The sequence below is a fragment of the Anomaloglossus baeobatrachus genome, chromosome 3 (assembly GCF_048569485.1).
Source record: "Anomaloglossus baeobatrachus isolate aAnoBae1 chromosome 3, aAnoBae1.hap1, whole genome shotgun sequence".
In the NCBI taxonomy this organism is placed as follows: Eukaryota; Metazoa; Chordata; class Amphibia; order Anura; family Aromobatidae; genus Anomaloglossus; species Anomaloglossus baeobatrachus.
In genome coordinates this window covers 455,687,351-455,706,129 of record NC_134355.1, presented here as the reverse complement: position 1 = coordinate 455,706,129, position 18,779 = coordinate 455,687,351, and the positions used below count along the sequence as shown (strand labels likewise).

The 18,779-nt window shown below is 43.4% G+C and overlaps 1 protein-coding gene across 1 annotated transcript in view; it reads left to right on the top strand.

Annotated features, from left to right (window-relative positions):
* The first annotated feature begins 1,761 nt into the window (after nucleotides 1–1,761).
* LOC142297272 (putative cation-transporting ATPase 13A4) overlaps nucleotides 1,762–18,779 on the top strand; it is a 243,681-nt gene continuing 226,663 nt past the window's right edge. Inside the window, exons 1-5 of the mRNA XM_075341527.1 lie at nucleotides 1,762–1,765; nucleotides 1,936–2,018; nucleotides 2,639–2,809; nucleotides 2,972–3,103; nucleotides 16,154–16,224. Coding sequence (XP_075197642.1) covers nucleotides 1,762–1,765; nucleotides 1,936–2,018; nucleotides 2,639–2,809; nucleotides 2,972–3,103; nucleotides 16,154–16,224 — 461 coding nt within the window. The remainder of the gene's footprint in view (nucleotides 1,766–1,935; nucleotides 2,019–2,638; nucleotides 2,810–2,971; nucleotides 3,104–16,153; nucleotides 16,225–18,779) is intronic.

Below are 18,779 nucleotides of genomic sequence, written 5' to 3'. Positions count from 1 at the left end.
AAAGAAAAAAGAGAAGGTAGCTGAACTATCTGGAAAGGGACAGGTTTGGGAAAGTGCAAATGAGAGGTGAATGAAGGCCATTATTTTGCTCTGGTAAGTCAGAATTTTTTGGAAAAAATTGTAGATTAATTTTATATGCCTAGAACTAATTTGTTCATCTGTAGACTTGGGCATAATGCCAACCACTGGACTTTCAGAGCGCAAGTCAGCCTGTCATGTGTGCAACATTCATAAACAATCATCACTGCCACTGTGACATGCTTCTGAAATATAGCAAAATAGAACATAAATAAAAAGAAGATAGACAATAAAAAAGCCAATTGGAGGAAGATATGGGGGTGCAGATGAGAGGTGAATGCAGGTCACCATTTTACATGACCCTAATGAATCAAATTGCAAAAAAATTTGATTCTGGTGAATCCAATTTATTTATTTATTTTTCATTTTTTTTAGGGGAGGGGGTGGTGTCAAATTGAATTTTAGTTGCCTAAAATTGATTCCCTCATCTGTAGTGGAAATATTAAGTGGGGTAAGGTAAAGCCCATTTAAAATAGAGTGGGATTTGGTGAAAATTACAGGGTGCAACAGTCAGTGGCACTTCCACTCTTTAGTGACTGCAGCAGGTAACTGAATCTTTTGACATTTTAAAATCCAGTAACCAGCTGTGCAACAAGCCACTCCATTAAATTTCCCTGAACTATGATTTAGCAGTCAGGAGAGAACTTGTTGAGAGCACTGGAAACGCAACGGAGAAACCCACAGTGATCTATTTCATACATACTGTATATAGGAAAGGTTTTCATGAATCTCAACACACCAACTTTTTTCACAGAAGGTTATTTCACATAGGGGCCATTAAAGGTAACATGACAGCTGATACATGCTGTTCGACCTTCCTGTCTGACTAGGCTCTTGAGCGACTTTTTCCCAGACAAGAGCTTTGTCTAGACACAATCGGTCCAGAATAATAGCAAACACATGCACATTATTAGCTAGCGTGATATGTATGTAATAATAATTATGGTAGTGCAGATGCAAATACATCAATGATAATATCCTAGCCACTTAATCTTATCTGTGATGAAGCCAACTCCTGTGATGATATGCGTAGGGTTCTCATTGCGTGTGTTGCTTCTCAATTTACCTGAGTGATTATGTACATGGCACTTTATTGAACATAGTTAAAATTTAACCTTTTTATATTATTTTCATACTGCGTTATTTTATATTTGTACATGTATTTTGCACCTTTCTTCTTTATTGAATGCCATTTGACATCACTTTCTCTTGAGATTGTGCCCATTCATACCTATCTTAGATATCCATTATAATAGATATATATATCTCTTGGTTATCATGCCGGTCATGTGGATTGTATCTCAGTGCCAATTTGTGGCTTAGGGAACAGATCTTGGCACAATGTTGCAATTTTAAATGTTTTTATTGATCTTATCTAGGTTTTTGTGTTTGTTTCTTAATAAAGATTTACATTTTTTAAATTTAGAAGATGCACCTAATCTTTTGTTCATATCTATCCTCTTTTTTTAATGATTATAGCAATCAAAATAAGTAAGTTCATTTTTAAGTGCAAGTTGGTATCAGCAGAGAATTTTCACTGGTGATGTGTCCTTTTTTAACCCTGTGATAGTCAGGCAGCAAAACGCAGGAGAAAGAAAAGAATGCCCTACCATAGCTTAGAGCAGATTTCTCAGTGTGTGAGATGTAGTGATACAGCCCTGATCTCCTGGTTTTACTTCCTGCATGAGTCAGTGTTGTACAATGATAAGAGGAGATTACTTGTTTCATATTATAACCCGTCTATCAGCTTTCCTCCTCTCACATTGCTAGAAGCTGAACTGTACTACTAATCTCCCACACTGCCTGTCAATAGCTGACACCAAAAAGTGTCAGAATCTCAATTATGTTTGTTTGTAGCATTTTGTAATCACTATGCAGTGAAATCAGAGAGTGGCATTATATCTCACAAAGAAGTAGTCCAGAACAGGCAAGTTTCTTCAGTGAGACATAGTGGCATCTTTGATCTCACTGTAAAGTGATTTTAAGTTATTTTAGCACAACAAATGTGATTACTGACTCATCTCTAGACACGTAGTGTAAGGTAAGACGTAATACAACAGAAGTGACAGTGCTATGAGAAGAGAACAGTTGATAGAAAGGTTTGTAATTTGACACAATTAAACTCAGCTGTGCTGCTCCTCCCCTAACTCTGATTCACATAGGAAGTTAGACCAAGAAACCTGGGTTTTCTGACATTATACATCTTACACACTGAGATACTGTCCCTAAGCTATGTTAGGTGTGTGTTCTTTTTTTTCTTCTGAGTTTTGCTAACTGCTTATAATTGATCAGTGTCATACACGGGGAAGAAATACATACTCCCAGTAAAAACCGATAACACTTTTTTGGACTTAATGAAAATTAATTTATTAGGAGCAAGGTACTTTGATAATATCTGCACAACGGAAAGATGAAATTAAAAAATAAATAAAAGTAAAACATTTTATCACACTCTGCAGCCACTATTATACTGTGTCCAGTTCTACATAAAAATATGTGGTGAAAGGTCCTCTAATCCATTTTTTTTATTCTTATATTTTATTCTGTTCTTCTATTTTAGGAGATATTCGGATACAAATCAGAGCGGTGGAGGAAAGTTTTGTGTCTTCTTGGTTACATATTTTCTTTAGGATTCCTAAAATTGATCTTTTACTGGAAACCAGAGCTGGATGTTTGGTGTCACTGCGTTCCGTGTAATTTAGCACATGCTGATACAGTTTTGCTACAAACTGTAAGTACAGTATTTTGTAATTTATTAAATTGGCATGAATAGTTACACATTGTTCAAACTCTTTGTGATAAAAAAGTAATGTCCAGATTAGTTTTGAAATTTGTGCAGATTTGTACCCAAGGCTACTACAAATTAACTCATTACTCTCCATTATATTTCCAGCGAGAATTTAAAGACTACATAAAGAAGTCCGTGATCCAGGTTAATCTCCATAAAAAAACAAAAACTGGGTCTTCAGTTATTAGTGATGAAAATTCATACATATGCAAATCTATAATGGAGCCAGAAGGCAAGGTATGTATTTAGTCCTGTCACAGTAGTAATGGTGAGCTTATGTATGTTTTTCTTATGTATAACTGAAGATATACGTTAAGGCCACATTCAGACATTCGGTATTTGTTCATTATTTTACATCATTATTTGTAAACCAAAATCTTGGAATGGGTAAAAAAAAGTGCAGAAGTGGTGCATCTGTTTCTATTATGTTTCATCTGTTTAAGGCCTGTTTCACATGTCAGTGGAAAACACAGACATTTTTCACTGACGTGTTAAAAACGCCTATGTCCCTCCAAGTGCCGTGATTCACGGCACATGTGGGTTGTCCATGTGCAATCCGTGATGCGTGATACGTACTCCATTATTGCATATGGACATATACTCACCTGTCCTGTTCCTGCTGTCCATGGTGCTGAACTCTCCAGCTCTGCAACATCTGGCTGCTGCTGTCTCTCACCTCTGCAGCTACTTCCGGGCTGGCTTTGGCTGCATACATGAATTTGCATGCCATAATGAGCCAGCCAGGACGCTGCAGAGAGCAGAGTCAGAACACAGCATCGCTGGAGTGAGTTGAAAATGTTTTTTATTTTCAATGTACGTTTTTTTCTGGTATGTGTGTCCGTGGAACATCAGTGATGCCAGAAAAAAATGGACTTGTCTCTGTGCAGCAATCACGGACACGCGTGTACGCCACATGGAGACACGGTCAGTGAAAAATCACTGATGTGTGCACAGACCCATTGATTTTAATGGGTCTGCGTATGTCCGTGATTCTGGTATGTATAAAAAAAGCATATATGTACCAGAATCACTGACGTCTGAAACAGGCCTAATAAAATACTGATAAATACTGAACATGTGAACATGACCAGCTCTGAATATATGAAGAGAATAATAAGGGTGGAGCACAGTTACGGAAAAAAAAAGTGTGCAGATGTTTTTAATTAAGCAGCAAAGAATTTTGACCTAACTGATTTTTAGATAAAAAAGCAATATTTTTATTTTTTTATTGGAGTTAAACTCTAAATTATGTCAAGGGGTTATCATCCGATTTCTATTTAATTATTTATGAGCTATTTTGTAAATCTAATTTGTAGTGTCTCTATTGAATGACACCCACCATTAAACAAACCTAAACAGGCCTAAAAATCTGCAGGTTTTTCCCTACTTTAGTCTTATTATCTCCTGTGCCTCAACACGATCATGTACATGACCACTTAATGATTTAAATTGGTGCCACTTATAAATGCAAATATAATATATAGTGTCCCAGTTTAAGTTTTCTGTTAAGAGTGGTAATTCCTCCTCTTGTTTAATTGGGATATTCAATAGTGATAATCAAGCACTAAAATGCTTTATTGCTCGGGACTCGAATCGAGCAGGTCAGACTGTAACAACTATACTGGAAGTCAATGAGAATCTTGAGAATTTTTTAAGAAGACCCTATAAGGGGGCCTTTGGGGCTGGAAAATCACTGAAGTGGATGAAAACAGTGCTTAGATAGAATAGAAACAGCATGGGGAAGATGCCTGGATGCATATCTGACTCCCAAGTCAATGCTCAGATCTAAATAAATAGATAATTTAAAAACATGATATGGGGGCCCCCGGTTTTTTACAATCAGTCAAGGTAAAAAGGTAAAGCAGACAGCTGGGGGCTGATATTATCAGGCTGGAAAGGTCCATGGTTATTTGGCCCTTCCCAGCCAAAAAGTATGATTCTGCAGCCAGTCCAGAATTGGCACATCACATTAAATGTGCTTATCCTGTTGCTTTGCCTGGCTTTTCTTGACTGCCCTGGTATGGCAGAAATCAATGTAATATTTTTTGGGATTGATATCAGCTATGTAATGTAAACTGGCATTAAGCTCAGGGGTTATTGACGGAGAGGTGTCTATCAGGCACCCCAACTACTAACCCAGTAAGCTAAAATAAAGCAAGAAAAAATAGTTTATTTGAATAAAAACTCTCTGACACTATCCCTCATTCAGTAATTTATTATTAAAATTGCTACTGCGAAGTTCCGTTGTAGTTGACATTTCCCAAATGCAGCTCTGGCAACTCTGAATAGCAGTAAAGCACATCTATTCACAGGTGTTGAGTATTGATGAAAACTCTCATCAGAGCCACCGGCTCAGTGCTGCGCTCAGTGAGACCCATTGCAGGTGTTGGAGAATCGCAATGGTGTGAAAACTGGCCCAGATCCCAAAAGACTATGTCTTTGAGAGGAGATGTAACACCTTGCAAAGATGGCAGGAAAAGACCTGAGTGTTGGTGAGTATCAACCAGGGACCTCTGTGCACTATGGAAAAATGGGATGGTGAGAAGGAAGAGACCATGCCTTGTGAAAAAAAGAGCTGTGAAGTAGAATACCTACTGAGATGAATGTCAGTGTGCCATTTTATAGAAGAGAGAGAAAGCAACAGGATGACAGATCAGAGATCCTGGTTGCAGTATACCGGGCTCCAGTGTGATGGACTGGGGCTAATCAAATCGCTGAAACTTAAGGCTCTCATGGAGGAGGTGTTGGCAAAAGGGTGCTCCTACCCCCAAGTCCGCAGGTTGGGTTTATGCTCTACCTTTGTCCAGAGGTCTCGTTTGTGGCGACCAGCTGTGGGCTTTGTTGGTTTTATTGCTGATATTCCCTTGACCCATCTTGGAGAAGGTAGTGCTTCCAACCGTAGCTTAGTAGCCAATTCCGGGTGGAACACTGTCCATGCCAACTCCTCAACCTGCTCTGGCTTTGGAACAGAGTGTTGCCCCAAGTGACATCTCAGACTCTGAAGAGGAATCCTCCTCCTCTGACTTCAGGAAAGCTTAATGGATTGCTAGGAAGATCCAGGGAAAGAAAGAGCAGGAGGAGTGAGTTGGGATTTAACTGCCCAGCTCTGGGGGAAGTAAGGCAACCCAGCAGTTGACAAAAGGATGGCTTCAGTACTATAACTGTAAATGGGGTTGCAGGTTTGTGATGGAGAACCGGATAAGGCATACAGTCTATGTTAATGCCAGTTCTCTACAGCAAAGACCTGGCCTTCAACAACAAGAGCTGGTTCAATTTGTCAAATATTATAGACTGCAGGGCTGGTATGCGGAAGCAGTAGCTCGGCTGTCAGAGGTGACCAGGAGCCCACATCTATCACCTCAGCTACAATGTCCACTAGTAACTACAAGGCCTGCGACACCCCCGAATCCACAGACTTGCACATGAGAAAGTGAGGTCACCAGCTCCATGGAAATATCTGTTCTACTGGCTATCATGTACAGTTAGGTCCAGAAATATTTGGACAGTGACACAAGTTTTGTTATTTTAGCTGTTTACAAAAACATGTTCAGAAATACAATTATATATATAATATGGGCTGAAAGTGCACACTCCCAGCTGCAATATGAGAGTTTTCACATCCAAATCGGAGAAAGGGTTTAGGAATCATAGCTCTGTAATGCATAGCCTCCTCTTTTTCAAGGGACCAAAAGTAATTGGACAAGGGACTCTAAGGGCTGCAATTAACTCTGAAGGCGTCTCCCTCGTTAACCTGTAATCAATGAAGTAGTTAAAAGGTCTGGGGTTGATTACAGGTGTGTGGTTTTGCATTTGGAAGATGTTGCTGTGACCAGACAACATGCGGTCTAAGGAACTCTCAATTGAGGTGAATCAGAACATCCTGAGGCTGAAAAAAAAGAAAAAATCCATCAGAGAGATAGCAGACATGCTTGGAGTAGCAAATTCAACAGTCGGGTACATTCTGAAAAAAAAGGAATTGACTGGTGAGCTTGGGAACTCAAAAAGGCCTTGGCGTCCATGGATGACAACAGTGGTGGATGATCGCCGCATACTTTCTTTGGTGAAGAAGAACCCGTTCACAACATCAACCGAAGTCCAGAACACTCTCAGTGAAGTAGGTGTATCTGCCTCTAAGTCAACAGTAAAGAGAAGACTCCATGAAAGTAAATACAAAGGGTTCACATCTAGATGCAAACCATTCATCAATTCCAAAAATAGACAGGCCAGAGTTAAATTTGCTGAAAAACACCTCATGAAGCCAGCTCAGTTCTGGAAAAGTATTCTATGGACAGATGAGACAAAGATCAACCTGTACCAGAATGATGGGAAGAAAAAAGTTTGGAGAAGAAAGGGAACGGCGCATGATCCAAGGCACACCACATCCTCTGTAAAACATGGTGGAGGCAACGTGATGGCATGGGCATGCATGGCTTTCAATGGCACTGGGTCACTTGTGTTTATTGATGACATAACAGCAGACAAGAGTAGCCGGATGAATTCTGAAGTGTACCGGGATATACTTTCAGCCCAGATTCAGCCAAATGCCGCAAAGTTGATCGGTCGGCGCTTCATAGTACAGATGGACAATGACCCCAAGCATACAGCCAAAGCTACCCAGGAGTTCATGAGTGCAAAAAAGTGGAACATTCTGCAATGGCCAAGTCAATCACCAGATCTTAACCCAATTGAGCATGCATTTCACTTGCTCAAATCCAGACTTAAGACGGAAAGACCCACAAACAAGCAAGACCTAAAGGCTGCGGCTGTAAAGGCCTGGCAAAGCATTAAGAAGGAGGAAACCCAGCGTTTGGTGATGTCCATGGGTTCCAGATTTAAGGCAGTGATTGCCTCCAAAGGATTCGCAACAAAATATTGAAAATAAAAATATTTTGTTTGGGTTTGGTTTATTTGTCCAATTACTTTTGACCTCCTAAAATGTGGAGTGTTTGTAAAGAAATGTGTACAATTCCTACAATTTCTATCAGATATTTTTGTTCAAACCTTCAAATTAAACGTTACAATCTGCACTTGAATTCTGTTGTAGAGGTTTCATTTCAAATCCAATGTGGTGGCATGCAGAGCCCAACTCGCGAAAATTGTGTCACTGTCCAAATATTTCTGGACCTAACTGTATGTGGCTCAAGGTTCACATTCAGCCATCTATGTTTGGGGAGAGGAACAAATGGAGACCCCAGACTGAACATGGCTGGGGCACTTTGAAAAAAAATGTTGAGAGAAGTTGGATAACTGGAGGTATCTTGTGTGCCTATTGCAATATGTTTTTGGACATGCCGTGTCCTGAAGATGCCTGCTTGGTGAGGGGTAGGGTGGAGACCTGGCACTCTCTCACTTAGTGGAGGGCAGATCATAGTATCATAGTTTTTAAGGTTAAAGGGAGACTCTAAGTCCATCTAGCTCAACCCGTAGCCTAACATGTTGATCCAGAGGAAGGCAAAAAAAAAACAATGTGGCAAACAAGCTCCAATAGGGAAAAAAATTCCTTCCTGACACCACATACGGCAATCAGACTAGTTTCATGGATCAACACTGTCGCGGGCGGGGAGGAGCGTGTCAGCACTGCGCTCACCCCTCTGCTCGGGTCCGGCCGCTGCTGCTCAGTGGTGGCTCGAGCGGTGGGCCAGATCCCGGGGGTCTCGAGCGGCACTCCTCGCCCGTGAGTGAAAGGGGATTGGGTTTTGGGATATAGTCTATTGTCCGTGACGCCACCCACGGTTGTGGTGATTTGTGGGCACCACCGCTGCTCTGTATGGGGATCCCGGGAGTGATGGTGTGAAGCAGCAAGTTGTTGTGTTGCCCCTCCGTGGGTAGGGGTTGGTGATCCCGGGGCCCAGTGATTAGGTGGGTGATGCAGGGCTTGGTGGGGTGCAGGGACGCGGGGGCAGCGCTGTGCCTTGCGGCACTGTGGTACTCACTCAGCCTGGGACGTTGACACAGTTCTCGGTAAAACACACGGCTGGAAAGACGGTTCCCACGGACGGCTGCACTTGCTTTCCCCAGTAGGTGACGGTCCCTCTGTCCTGCACCTAAGTTGATGTTGGTTGCGATGGGTTCCCACCGGTAACCCGCTCCCCGGCTTGGATATGGGCCGGAGGAGCCCTACTTTGCCCGCAGGCGCTGGCCCTGAGAAACTGATGCCCTGGCGGTGGCGGTGTCTCTCCGTTACGGTTGGACTGTTGCCTTCTATCGGGACTTGGTTGTTGGGAGACAGTCGTCCCCTTCACTGATGGATTTGGCAAATTATGGCGACTCCTAGCCTTGCCGGGATCCGAAAGGCCCCTGCCCTGGTGCTGACTGTCCTTTGTATACTGCTCCAGACCGCCGGGCCACTACCCGTCCGCGGTCCTTCCAGCAACCTCCGAGCAGTCACCCCTCCAGACAATCACCGCCGTCTGCTGACCTTGCTGACACTGTCCTGGCACACAGCCGGACCAACTTCAGGCTTTACTTCTGTCACTTTTCACTCTCTTTACACTTCACTGTTTACTCCTTCACTTAGTGCCTCACTCTAGCTCTTCCCTGAGCTGACTCTGTTCTCAAGCTCTTCCCTGAGCTGACTCTAACACTCCACTCTTTCCACTTCCTCCTCCAAACTCTATCTGCCTGGTTCTCCCGCCTCCAGGGCTGTGAACTCCTCGGTGGGCAGAGCCAACTGCATGGCCCACCCCCTGGTGTGAACATCAGCCCCTGGAGGAAGGCAACAAGGATTTTGGGTTAGCTTTGGTGTTCCTAACTGGGGTGTAGGGTGTGGTGGTGTGATGACCTGTGACCCCTGGCTTGCCCAGGGCGTCACAACACCCTGTCATAAAATCTAATATACATAACTGGTAATATTAAATTTTTCAAGAAAGGCGTCCAGGCTCTGCTTAAATGTTAGTAGTGAATCACTCATTACAACATCATGCGGCAGAGAGTTCCATAGTCTCACTGCTCGTACAGTAAAGAATCCTCGTCTGTGATTATGATTAAACCTTCTTTCCTCAAGATGTAGCGGATGCTCCCATGTTCCAGTCGCAGGCCTAGGTGTAAAAAGACCTTTGGAAAGGTCTCTGTACTGTCCCCTCATAAATTTATACATTGTGATTAGATCCCCCCTAAGCCTTCGTTTTTCCAAACTAAATAACCCCAAGTTTAATAACCTGTCTTGGTATTGCAGCCCACCCATTCCTCTAATAATCTTGGTCGCTCTTCTCTGCACCCTCTCCAGTTCAGCTATGTCCTTCTTATATATTGGTGACCAGAATTGTACACAGTATTCTAAGTGCGGTCGCACTAGTGACTTGTACAGAGGTAGAACTATATTTTTTTCATGAACACTTATACCTCTTTTAATACATCCCATTATTTTATTAGCCCTGGCAGCAGTTGCCTGACACTGTCTACTAAAGTGAAGTTTACCATCCACCCATACACCCAAGTCTTTTTCTGTGTCTGTTTTACCCAGTGTTCTACAATTAAGTACATAATTATACATTTTATTTCCTCTACCCAAGTGCATGACTTTACATTTATCTACATTAAACTTCAATTGCCACTTCTCAGCCCAATCCTCCAATTTACATAAATCTCCCTGTAATATAAAATTATCCTCCTCTGTATTGATTATCCTGCAGATTTTAGTATCATCTGCAAATATTGAAATTCTACTCCGCATGCCCCCAACAAGGTCATTAATAAACATGTTGAAAAGAAGCGGGCCCAATACTGACCCCTGTGGTACCCCACTATGAACTGAGACCCAGTCCTAGTACGTACCATTAATAACCACGCTTTGTTTCCTATCACTGAGCCAGTTTTTAACCTAGTTACACATATTTTCCCCTATCCCCATTATTCTCATTTTATGTACCAACCTTTTGTGTGGCACTGTATCAAAAGCTTTTGAAAAGTCCATATACACAACATCCACTGCATTTCCCTGGTCCAGGCTTGAACTTACCTCTTCATAGAAGCTGATCAAGTTAGTTTGGCAAGATCGATCCCTCATAAACCCATGTTGATACTCTGTCATAAGGTTATTTTTCTTGAGATACTCCAGTATAGCATCTCTCAAGAAACCCTCAAGGATTTTACCAACCGTAGAGGTTAAACTTACCGGCCTATAATTTCCCGGCTCAGTTTTTGTCCCCTTTTTGAATATAGGCACCACATTTGCTATGCGCCAGTCCTGCGGTACCGACCCTGTTATTAAGGAATCTGTGAAGATTAAAAATAATGGTCTATCTATCACAGAACTCAATTCCTGTAGTACTCTGGGGTTTATGCCATCCGGGCCCGGAGATTTGTCAACCTTAGGGATTTCGAGGCGGCAGCATACTTCCTGCTGAGTTAAGCAGGTAATACTCAAGGGTGAATTTAAGGTATGACTGGTCATGTCATCTGCCATAGCATTTTCTTGTATAAAAACCGTAGAAAAAAGTCATTCAGCAGGTTGGCTTTACCCTCATCCCCCTCCACCATTTCACCAAGACTATTTTTAAGGGGGCCAACACTATCACTTTTCAGTTTTTTACTGTTTATGTAGTTAAAGAATATTTTAGGATTATTTTGATGGACTGTTGTTGAAGGGAGGGGGAAGAGGGGGGGGGAGGGGGAAGATGGACTGTTGTTGAAGGGAGGGGGAAGAGGGAACAGACAATCCAATTTGCCTGCTGGATCGGGGGCCTGCATCCAGCTCTCTCCCCGCTTTTTAATGCACTTCATGGATTAAATAAAGCACGTTTTGGATATTGAATGGATTGTGCCGTTGTCTTCTGATCTCCTGGGACTCATATTGGAATTATTTTCCCTCTTCAACGTGCACCCAAGACCTGTGTGCTATTGGATAAAGACCCGAGCATTACCTACTTCTTCCCTACACCATTTCAAGGTATAACGTGGTGGTGCAGAACCGCATCTGTTTTTGTATACCATTTCAAGGAAGAACTGCATTGTTTAAGCCCTTGGGAACTATCGACCATTACAATATCAAATGACTGTGCCTTCATATATATTGAAGCTCTTCTAAGGGCTGTACCCCCATCTTAGGGCAGGATGGGTGATCATGGGCAAGACCACCTTGAGGTCTTTGTTTCAACGTATGATGAAGAGACTGTGCTATTGGATTTGAAGAGCTAAAACTGTTGGCCTATGGGCCTTACTTGTTTTGAGAACTGAACGTTTTGTTGTAAGGTCCGAGTCATCACTACCCATCATGAAGAAAAAAGACTGATTACTTCTTTTGAGAAACTGTAGTTGTGCTTGTGTTTGTGTTGGTGATTGGTGTTTTCCAAGTCCACATGGTCAAAGAGGACTATGTATACATAGTTGCGTAATGTAAAAGGGTGATAGCGACGGTTGTGTGCTCCTGCCCCCTGAAGGCATCAAACACATTTCTGTGTTATAGTGGGAATTATACCACGTGCCTTTGTATATATATATATATATATATATATATATATATATATATATATATATATATATATACTAGCTGTAGTACCCGGCTTCGCCCGGGTTAATAACTGTTGTTAACAAAATAGAATGTATTAACATTCCCGGGATATAATGTATAAATAGAATGTATTAATGCCCGGGATAGTAACTGTCTCTCTGTTTCTCTCCCATTCTCTATCTGTCTCCCCCTCTGTATATATCTCTCTGTCTCTCTCTCTATCTCTTTGTCTGTCTGTCTCTTTCCCTGTCTGTCTCTGACTGTCTCTATCTCTTTCTCTGTATGTCTCAATATCTTTCCCTGTCTGTCTATCTATCTCTTTCCCTGTCTGTCTATCTATCTCTGTCACTTTCCCTGTCTGTCTCTTTCCCTGTCTGTCTCTTTCCCTCTCTTTCCCTGTCTGTCTCTTTCCATCTTTCCCTCTGTCTCTTTCCCTGTGTCTGTCTCTTTGTCTGCCTCTTTACCTGTCTGTCTCTTTCCCTCTCTTTCCCTGTCTGTCTGTTGCCCTGTGTATGTCTCTGTCTCTTTGTGTGTGTCTGTCTCTTTCCCTGTCAGTCTGTCTCTTTGTCTGTGTCTGTCTCTTTGTGTCTGTCTCTTACCCTGTCTATGTCTGTTTCTTACCCTGTTTGTGTCTGCCTCTTTCCCTGTCTGTCTCTTTCCCTGGCTGCATTGTGACACACCAGCATTCCATTTAAGGGCGTGGCTGCGCATTTTTCTGAAGTTCTGGCTGCACTGTGGCTCCCAGCTCCATTCGCTTTAATGGAGGCAGGTTTTTTGGTGAATAACTGTAAAGCGCGTTGTTAAAATTTCCCCTCAAAACATAGCCTATGACACTCTTGGGGTCCAGAAGTGTGAGTGCGCAAAAATTTTGTGGCTGTAGCTGCGACGGTGCAGATGCCAATCCCGAACATACACACACACATACATACACACATTCGGGTTTATATATTTTATATATATATATATATATATATATATATATATATATATATAATATATATATATATATATATATATATATTGTACTTAGTAGTTTAATGTAAGGTGTAATGTATGACATTGCCTGTAGGTGTCATAATGCATAATGTAAAAGGTAAATATAAGGTAACGTGTTGCATGGCACCTGTTATATAACATGCAAAGAAATGTTATGTAAGATATAAACCATTCTATGTAAAATGCTGGTAAGATAAGAAGTATGCAAAGAAACTGACTGTAGGGCAAGAAATAGTTAAGCTTAAGAATAGTCCAAAATAGGTAAGGGACTGTTTCCTCTTAAGACTAGATAAGATTTAACTTGTGACTAGTACGAATGTGCAAGTCATATAGAACACCAAGGTTGCATTTAGTGCTTGTTTCATGCCAACTGCAACAACTGAGACCCTAGTGAGACAGCAAGATTTGAGAAACCAAATGGACAGTTAAGTCAGCATCAAAATCTTAAGGGAACTTTACACGCAACGACATCACTAACGAGATGTCGTTGGGGTCACTGAATTCGTGACTAACATCCGGCCTCATTAGTGACCTCGTTGCATGTGAAATGTACGAACGACCGCTAACATTCAAAATTACTCACCTAATCGTTGATCATTGACACGTTGTTCTAATCCCAATCGTTACTGTTGCAGGACGCAGGTTGTTCGTCGTTCCTGAGGCAGCACACATCGCTACGTGTGACACCCCAGGAACGAGGAACAACACCGTACCTGCGTCCTCTGGCAATGAAGTGGGCGTGTTTTTCTTTCGGCTGCTCTCCGCCCCTCCGCTGCTATTGGAAGGCTGCCGTGTGACGTCGCTGTGACGCCGCACAAACCGCCCCCTTAGAAAGGAGGCGGTTCACCGGCCAAAGTGATGTCGCTAGGCAGGTAAGTATGTGTGATGGGGACTAACGATATTGTGCGCCATGGGCAGCGATTTGCCCGTGACGCACAGCCGACGAGGGCGAGTGCGATCGGCAGCGACATCGCTAGCGATGTCGCTGCGTGTAAAGTGGCCTTAACGCTGGCCTAGAACTGGCTCCTCTGTCAAGAGTCATTAGAAGGATGCATAGCATAAGACCTGGTGTAGCTTTTAGCTCTGTGGGAATGGATTGAGAGGGGAATAGATTGGAAATGAGTTTACAGTCCTGGGCGGCAGGTCTAAAAGCATCGTTAGTCCCTGTTCTGAGATGATGTGGAACCGTGAATGTACTAAAATGACTTTTGCATACGGTACTGTGATGCCAGGCTGGCTGTTGGTGGAAGGACTACAAACATGAGAAAAAAATGGTTCAGGATATAGAGAAGGAAGTGATTACAATGGTGCCTGGTACTCTGGTAACTGTGCTTAAGTTGTGTGCCAACTGACTCACGTGTAAAGTGGCCCTGAAAGAACTGTTGAATCTGTTCAGTAAAACATGTTTAAGAACTGTTGGCATTTGTGATTTTCTTCACTACGGATTGGTCCCGGCTCACCAAAAGCAATGGTGACAAGCATTTTTTTTTATATTATATATAGTGTAGGGACCTACAAGCATGAGGTTCCCGTGACGAGGGTTGTAGGCTTACGTCTTATGGCCATAACGCTAACAAAAAACCTCAAAAACATTTTTGTACAGGATACAGCCAGGCCCCTTTTTGTTAGGCCTTGCTATCAGAGTTTCTGTCCCTACGTAGCGCGCAGTGGGGGAACGGCTTGGCAGCCCGCCTGATCTAATAGTATGGGCGTCACCTAATAGGCTGCGGGTTTGTGACTGTGCAACTGCTAGTGTGAACAGTGCTCTATGCAAGCCACCAGTGTGCAGTTTTACCATCCAGCCATCACCTCCTCCATATTTGGAAGTGAGTGTGAATGGCTCCACCTGCACCTGTGTTGCCTCCACTTATGTGAATGGCTCCACCTGCACCTGTGTTGCCTCCACTTATGTGAATGGCTCCACCTGCACCTGTGTTGCCTCCACTTAGTGGGGGTTTAGCTGTATCCTGCTGGAGTAGTAGTAGTCTTTTGGCCTGAGCAATATACAGCTGCAATTCCATCTTGCTGTAAGTTAATGGTGACAAGCAGCCTGCAAAAAGGTATGACCGGCACCACACAAGTCCAGTCATCCAGCCAGGACACAACCCCTTGTGGAGTGCCAGGGTGAACGAGATCTGTACCTCGCCTGGAACTACGGCCCCAAGAACTCTTACTTAGCCACCATAGTTGGTGCATGTTTTTTATTGGGAATAAATTGTTGTATTTTTGGGTAGTTAATGCCATAGCTGAGACTGAATTGAGAGGTCCATACTACATGTGACCACATTGGGACAAGATCTGAAGGCGTATGATTGAAACTGAGGGAATTCATTCTGAGCTGTAACAATAACAAAGTCATGATTGAATAAGATGTGGGGGAAGAAACCTGTGGTCCTGCAGTCCTTGAGAAGATTCTGCTTGTTGTCCTGATAACATATGAAGAAGTAAAACTACAGCATGAAGTACATAACCAGTATTGCTGTGAAATACCTGATAAACCATAAGTGACATTGGCTTTATTGTCACCCCAGTAACATATTTATGAAGCTATACCATTCTAGTGCTTGTGCTTTTTATTTGAGTAACGTTGTGTTATGGTACCTTGTGGCCAAAATTAAGCTTGCTTCTGAGTTTAACCTATGAATTGTTGGAGTCTCTATCCCAAATGATACAAGCTCAGTTCCTTTACTTCATACATGTCTGCATTTATAAAAGAATATAGAATTATAGGATAAACACTATCAATAGAGTAATGTGAAATAACCAGAAAGCTGTTTTAATTATGATAATAAAAGTACTATTATTATAAATTGCTTACTGACTTTTCTCATTCATATGATTAGGTAAGATATATACAAGTGCAAAAAATACGATATGTCTGGATCCCGACTGAAAGCAAGTTTATAAAAATTGGGTAAGTGAATTACAACTGATATTTAAATGGTTTCTCTGGAACTTATTTTGTACAGAGCAATTATCAGCAGAGAGTTGCTAACTACTTGTCTGTTTGTAATGCCTGCCTGGAAACACAGACTCAGACTGGCTGTAACAGACTGGCTAGAGGAAAGTCGCTCACAAAGCAGGACCCTGAGAACCCCAAAACCCTTTAACCCCTATACAGGGATTTGGAATCGCACAAGGCCCCAGAGATCACTACCAGTGGTATGCCATAGTCCGATGAGAGTAGTAGTCAGGCAAGGTCAAACCAGGAAATGCAGAACAGGGACAAAATCAGGCAGACAAGGATGTAATCAGGAAACCAGGCTGAGGTCCAATCCAGATCGGGTAGTGATGTACAAAAATGGCAGGCAGTAGGGCAGTCAGAGAACAGGCAGTGGTCAATACACAGGGATCACTATACAGAACAGAGCAGGAACCAGGAATTCAGCAGACAGGAGGGGGAATTAGAAGGGTGTGGTGTCTTCCCATTGGCTGTAGCTGAATGGTGGAAACTTCAGCTGGAAGACACATGCCACCTACAGTCAGCCAGTGGTACTGTAGGTCCCAGGGAAACTCGGCTTAGTGGATGAACGGAGCCTGAACTCACCAGAGCCACTGGCACCAACTCCTCTCCTATCACCAACACTATCCACAGCGGGAACACGGCGCCACCTGGTGATCAATGCAGAAGGAACAGGAGCGGACTCTGGTGGGGATGTGACACTGTTCTGTGATGATCTATCATGGCTCAAGGTGGTCACCGACTGCTTCTGTAGGTGATTCCCCTACTTCCTTTGTCATAACATAAACAGAACAGTTCCTTCTCTTTCACTCTAATCTGTTGATGGGGCTTCACTGTTGATGTCATGTTAACTGACAGCTGGCTCAGCCTAAAGCAGCAGAAAAATGACTGTAAGTCAACATGATATCAGCTGTATAAAAAGCAGAGAGTAAGAAATGGTACTGCTGTATTGACATGATGTCATGTGCCGCCCCCGTGTCAGCAGCCGGGCTGCTCGGATCCGGATCCGCGGTGGCTCGAGGGGCGTCCAGACCCGGGGATCGAGCGGCCACTCAAATGAAGGGAGTATTTACAGGGGATTATGTCTAGAGTTCGTGATGCTACCCATGGTATGTGGTAATATGGAGTACCACCGCTGCAATTGGGAGTACCCGGGGGTGATGGAGTGGAGCAGCCAGGTGTTAAAACCCTCCATGGGTAGGGAGAATGCTCGGGACTCGGTGATGATGTTCGGGGAGTGCCATGGGGAGTGAAGGAGCCACTTGTGTACCCACTCAGTCCATAAAGCTGACATCGACAACTAGATAAACCAAAGTTCTGGACACCGCTGCCGCTGAGAGGAGCTAGTTCGGGTCCCATCTGGTGATCCGTGGCCTTCCTCCTGGCATTAAGTTCACTTGTCTGTTGGTCCCGGTAGTATAGAACTAGTCAGGTCCCTCTCGCCAGTGTGGCTAACTGTGGGAGCTTGCTCTCAGGGTTCACGCTTGGGATTTTCTGGACCGTTTTAGTGCAAAGTCCTATCTCCGTCGTTGCGCTAGTACCCCGATTCTGGAGCGGGTGGAGAGCGGATCTTGAAGGCTCCGTTCTCATCGGTAAATTGTCAGGTTGTCTGAAGCTACTCCCTGACCTAGGGTCCATGTAGACTGTCGTGCCCTGGTCCCAGCCCAGTGATGGTACAAGGCTGGCGGCTGTCCTCCTCAACAGTTCCGTGCCCCTTGTCACGATCCCCTGTGACCGGAGGTCCAGCTCCAACTAGGCCCAGGCCGCCGTCTGCTACCTAGTTGCTTCCAAGGAGCCCGGCTCCTGACCTCCTCTCTCCTTCACTTCCTATACTTCACTGACCTACTCCTGACACTCCTGACCTCCCCTTAACCAACCCCCCAAGTGGGCGATCCTATTCCACTGGTATGTCTGGTGGGTGTGGTGCAGAGTGTACCTAGGATTTTATTAGCTGTTGTAGGCAACACCATGTAGTTGAGGACCCATAACCAAGGAAGAGGTGGATATTGCACAGAAGGGCAGAGTGCACAATACCCTGTGACGACCTGATAGTCCAGGGGCGTCACAATCACATGAAGTAGGAGAATAATTGCCAGGAGTGCTCTATGACTGCTGTGAGGCAGGCAAGATCATCATATGGCAGAATAGGCATGTAGTTAGCAACTACCTGGCGATAAGTGCTCACCCTCAGAAAAAATAAATAAGTCCCAGATAGGGATAAGCAAAACTGAACTGTAAAGTTTGGCATCCATATTAAACACCTTGTGTTCGGTACTGAACCCGGAGCACAGACTTTTGATTGTATGTCTGGTTCCTGTTTGGGATTGTTATCCGAATAAAGTTTGTTGAAAGGTTGCAGAGCAGCCAATCAGCCAGCTTTTAAGCTGTGGGCACTTCCAGAGCTATCATAGCCATACAAAGTATTGGCATGGCTGTGATTGGCCATGTAAATCCTTGTTTAAAATATGACCTGGGCCACACATGGAAGGTAAATGGCAGTAAGAGCA